Source organism: Micropterus dolomieu, linkage group LG04, assembly GCF_021292245.1.
Source record: "Micropterus dolomieu isolate WLL.071019.BEF.003 ecotype Adirondacks linkage group LG04, ASM2129224v1, whole genome shotgun sequence".
Classification (NCBI taxonomy): Eukaryota; Metazoa; Chordata; class Actinopteri; order Centrarchiformes; family Centrarchidae; genus Micropterus; species Micropterus dolomieu.
This window is the reverse complement of record NC_060153.1, coordinates 33308098-33313021: the sequence shown is the minus strand read 5'-3', so window position 1 is coordinate 33313021 and position 4924 is coordinate 33308098. Positions and strand designations below refer to the sequence as shown.

At 40.9% G+C, this 4924-nt stretch overlaps 1 protein-coding gene across 1 annotated transcript in view; it reads left to right on the top strand.

Moving 5' to 3' along the window:
* The window catches only part of LOC123969653 (NLR family CARD domain-containing protein 3-like), a 29070-nt gene extending 25467 nt beyond the window's left edge, over positions 1-3603 (top strand). The window contains exons 8-9 of the mRNA XM_046047245.1: positions 2476-2491; positions 3503-3603. Of these exons, the coding sequence (XP_045903201.1) occupies positions 2476-2491; positions 3503-3603 (117 nt within the window). The remainder of the gene's footprint in view (positions 1-2475; positions 2492-3502) is intronic.
* The last annotated feature ends 1321 nt before the right edge of the window (positions 3604-4924 follow it).

Below are 4924 nucleotides of genomic sequence, written 5' to 3'. Positions count from 1 at the left end.
AGAGAAAGTAGAGAAGAGAGGAGCTCAGTGCATCATGGGAAATCCCCCGGCAGTCTAGGCCTATAGCAGCATAACTAAGGGATGGTTCAGGACTCACCTGAGCCAGTCCTAACTATAAGCTTTATCAAAGAGGAAAGTCTTAAGCCTACTCTTAAATGTGGAGATGGTGTCTGCCTCCTGAACCCAAACTGGAACCTGGTTCCACAGGAGAGGAGCTTGATAGCTGAACGCTCTGGCTCCTAGTCTACTTTTGGAGACTCTAGGAACCACAAGTAACCCTGCATTCTGGGAGCGCAGTGCTCTGGTGGGGTAGTAAGGTACTATGAGCTCTTTAAGATAAGATGGTGCCTGACCATTAAGAGCTTTGTAGGTAAGAAGAATGATTTTAAATTCTATTCTGGATTTTACTGAAAGCCAATGCAAAGAAGCTAAAACAGGAGAAATATGATCTCTTTTCCTGGTTCCTGTCAGAACACGTGCTGCAGCATTCTGGATCAGCTGAAGAGTCTTAATGGACTTTTTCGAGCAGCTGTTTTGTGTGCAAGATCGCTCATTTCCCGTTTCACATTTCACGTGTGTTTTCTTGACAAAACGTGGTTTGGAGACCAGCGTCGGGTGACAGCTGCTGTCAGCTCCTGTAGTGTGTGTGTGTCCCTATCATCGGTCAGTCAGATAGTGTGAACACCACACAACTTCAAGACTGCCATGAAGAAAGTGAAAAGCTCTAAACTCTGGAACTCATTACCAACTGACATTAAGACTGTACCTGACTCTAAAATGTTTACTTCCAGGCTTAAAAACTGGTTAAAGACAAACCAAAAGTGTACTCATTTTCAATTATTGTAAGTAGGTAAGAGTTGTATATGATATGCATGTTTATATATCATGTTTATATTATTTTCTTTAATTGAAGTAGTGAAGTATGTAAATTCTATTGTGTATAAAAGCCCAACCAGGGACAGGAGTTGAAAATTAGCATTAGCTACAAACTTTATATGCAGCACTTCAGTGACAAGCTTTGTTTTGACACTATCTTTGTTTGCATTGTCCCTATCAAATAAATAAATAAATAAATAAAATAAAATGACGGCAGGTTGTGTGAACTGCATGGCCATCGGCCGACACTTAAAGTTGTGTAGGCTGCACAAGCCTTTAGTATAACTTGTATAGCACTGGGGTGATGTGTGTGTTTGTAAAGCAGCTGTCTAGTAAACGACACATCGATGAATCATTGAAATCATCTATCGAAGCTTCGAATACTAAAATCATCGTTAGCTGCAGCCCTAGTTTGCTGGCAGCTGCTGTGAAGAAATGGTCTGACTGGCTGCTGTTACTGGGAGATCGAGAGGACAGGAAGGGTTTATATATCAGTGACTTACAGAGGAATCAGAAAGAGAGGAGACTAGATTGATTAGTGACAGTTAATAATCAGCCCTCTGTATTTCCTCAGCTCTTCAATGAGACACAGCAATACAGGAAATGTGCCAAAACCAAAATTACAACCTAAAAGAGGCTAAGATTCATTTTGAATGTTTATTATTATTATTGTTAAAAAGAAACGGCAGCAGCAGAGATATAAATGTTAAATATACTTGCAACACTAGTTAATAATTAAAAAAGTAGGCATGCTTCATGAGGGATCTGATGGAAAAGCCTTCTCCTGAGACACCTCCCATCACAGTGTGGAGTGTTTAAACAAACAGCTGCTGGAAAGTGGAGTGCATTGGTAGGTATATGCTAATCTATGCTAATAGCCATCCCATTGCCTCTTGCTGGCTTTGAAGTTATGTGTAGGAATGCAGACTTCTTGCATCAGGAAAAATGTGCTTGAGGCAGCTGTGAGACTCTCGCCCTGCAGCCTTAATGAGCCACATTTTCTCCCAACAGCTGCTAATCTTTACCCATATAAATAGCATGCTAATGGTTAATTCACCAGGTCAGTCAGGGAATAATTGTTTTGCTGCTTGAATATTTATTTTGACATTTTGAATGCAATAATGACTTAATTCTCTAAATCACTTTATGGTAAACTATGCATCTAAACAATTTTTCTCTACTTTAATGATGTTTTTATTGTTTACTGCAACAAGCAAGAGGCAAACCAGTTTAACACAGATTCAAGCCCAAACACCAGCTATAAAGTGAAAACCAGGAAAATCTTCAGGAGACAAATATGATCACATGAAAGGAAAAAGGCTGAGGGTCAGTGAAACACCTAAAACAGACTGAAGCTGCAGTGTTTATAAAGCAAATGCATCTGGATGTTTGTTTTGTGTGAGAGTATTTTAGTTGGTGGACTGACTGACTGCAGAACAAGCTGGAACCACCAGGTCTGGAAAGTGAATTGTATTGTATAGATGTCTATAACAAAATGAGGCTACTTCCCAGCTTATTTATTACCCCGGTAAACATTTCCTAAGAGTTTATGGTCTCAGTCGCTTGTTTCTGTAAAGTAAATTATGGTCCCATTTAGAGGACAATAGACCAGAAAGCAGGTATGTTTTAGGGCGGAGGCTACATTGTGATTGACAATTATCTATCACGGCAACCTATCCGTCCCCCAGCTCCACCCTCTCGTCCAGTCACTTCTGGTTCCATAAAAACCAAGGTGGCGACAGCGAAAATGCCAAACTCAAGTCTTTAAAACAGTAGTCCGCAAACCCATGGGTGATGGGTGGCTGCTTCTACTTCTTTCATAGTCTGCAGAATGATCAGAATTAAATTTGTGCATTTTTTAGACCAAAACTCCAACAGACATTGTCCTCCGTGATGATTTGGAGATTTCATCACACATTTATCTATAAGACAGCAGCGTAACATAATTGTGATTCGCCTCGGTGCAAATATTTTTCTCGTGCACCCCACCACCACCCCAACAAGAATGCTGATGTCCACACGGGCATACAGACACACAACAACGCCATGCAATTGCAAACCTGCAGCCTTGATCAGCACCACAGACAGCAGCCAAAGTGCCAAGTCTATCAAAGCAAATCTGACAGCCTTGCACTCAAACCACCACAGCTGCCATCTCGGACTATCAAACAGCCAAACTAGCTTTAGCCAGCCTATAGTAACATATCAACACAAAGCAGCTTACACAGTGTGTTGATAACCACAGAACAAGCACAGCAACTCGTCATAGGCCTACACAGTATGAATGAATGGATGACAGTATCTGATCACGGCATTTGTTGCTGTCTCTCGTGGACCCGTGGTAATCAGTTCATCAGAACGCACTCCACTAAGCATCACAGTCTAATCTTTTTTCACATTGTCTCCCCCAACTAGTCGATCCAACTGTTAACTAAGAAAGTTCATTAAAGTGAGTGAAGTTTATGACACTGCCACACTTCCATAATGACAAGAATAGCATGTATGCTGGTATCTTTATTAAAGTGATCTAGTGATGAATCACCCTCATGTATGTATGACATATCCATAAGAGCCTAAGTTTAGGCGTGGTCCATGATGATGAAGATACTGAAAAATAGATATCCAGCGACAGCAGTGACAGAGGAGCAGCCATATCCTGATCATCCAGAGAGGTTTGATGTCTGCTGGCAGCCTCTGTGTAGAAATGGTCTGACTGGTCGCTGTTAACCTGTTAGGGTTAAGTGACTTACAGAGGAATCTCTGCTAACCACAGTTCCCTGAAATGTACTGATCACATTCCTGCTCCCTAGAAGATTAACCTTTTTTTTTAAAATTTTAGTCAACCTATGTTTCCTGTAGCGCCACTGTCAGGACTAGTAAAGCTAAAGCAATGATGAACTACCAACACCTTCTGCAAAACAGTGTGCATACAGCTTGTGTTAGCCACCAGTTGGTTTTATAGAGCTCAGTCTTGACCAATTAAAGCACAAATCTGTAGCTCAGATCTGGAGCCAGGATCCCCCTCATGTCACAGCTGGCCCTCCCCAAGCATCAGCAGCAGCCAAGTAGGACAGGAGAGCAGCGAACAAGCAGCAAAATCTCACAAATGGCTGCAGCTTGAAAGAACATCTGATGTCTCCTTGAACACACAAAGAGGAAGTCAGCAGCACCCAGTAATGGGGCTAATTTGATTCATCATGCATGCATTTCCAGAGCACCCTCTCATAACTATTTAATGTGCTCATCCCATAAAAAGCTTAGCCTAGATAAAAGTTGGGTCATTAAGATCAGAGTGTGCACTTCACTGCTGTTACTACTACCACGGCTGTTCTAAAAAAGACATACCACAGTCCGTACCGACCAGTGATCACAGGATCAGATCAGACTGCTGCAGCTCCTTTCAGTCCCTTTGCTGTAACACAGATAAAGTATTAAATGAGTCTAAACTGGACGTTGACAGTTTCTGTCTGCTTCTGTGTCTCTGAGGATTTGCCTATTTCTCTTCTTGCAATAAACAGTGTCTGTTTCGCAAAAGAAAAGAAAAGTATATAAAACAGAGAGTCCATGTTTGCATGTTTTTAGATAAATTGGAAGATTATTCTCTTTAATGGCTGGACAGGATGCTCAACATTTTGTATCTCAAATAACCATTATCACATATTTGTATTCTTTATTCAAGGTGCTGGAGCTTACTGGAGAATGCTGAGGTAACCTACAGCTCTTATAGACCTATTATTCTGGTGCAAAGCTAGTGGTACTGTAAACAAAGTCACTATGCAAATCTCATCTGGTAATAGTTGTGCTTAAGTAAGACAGTAACAGTAGTGAGTACTATTAACAGTAGCTATAATACTAGTAGCACTAACAGCAGCAGTTACAGTAACACTGACAGTAGGTGTTATACTTCCAACCTTCTCCTCATGTGCTTAGTATTTGGTGTTGTGACTCTTATAACATCTAATCTTTAGTGGTGTTTCAAGGGGAAACATTACTAAATCATAAGTCTTGTTCCTAATCCTTTGAACCATCTCAAAGGATAAAGCATTTT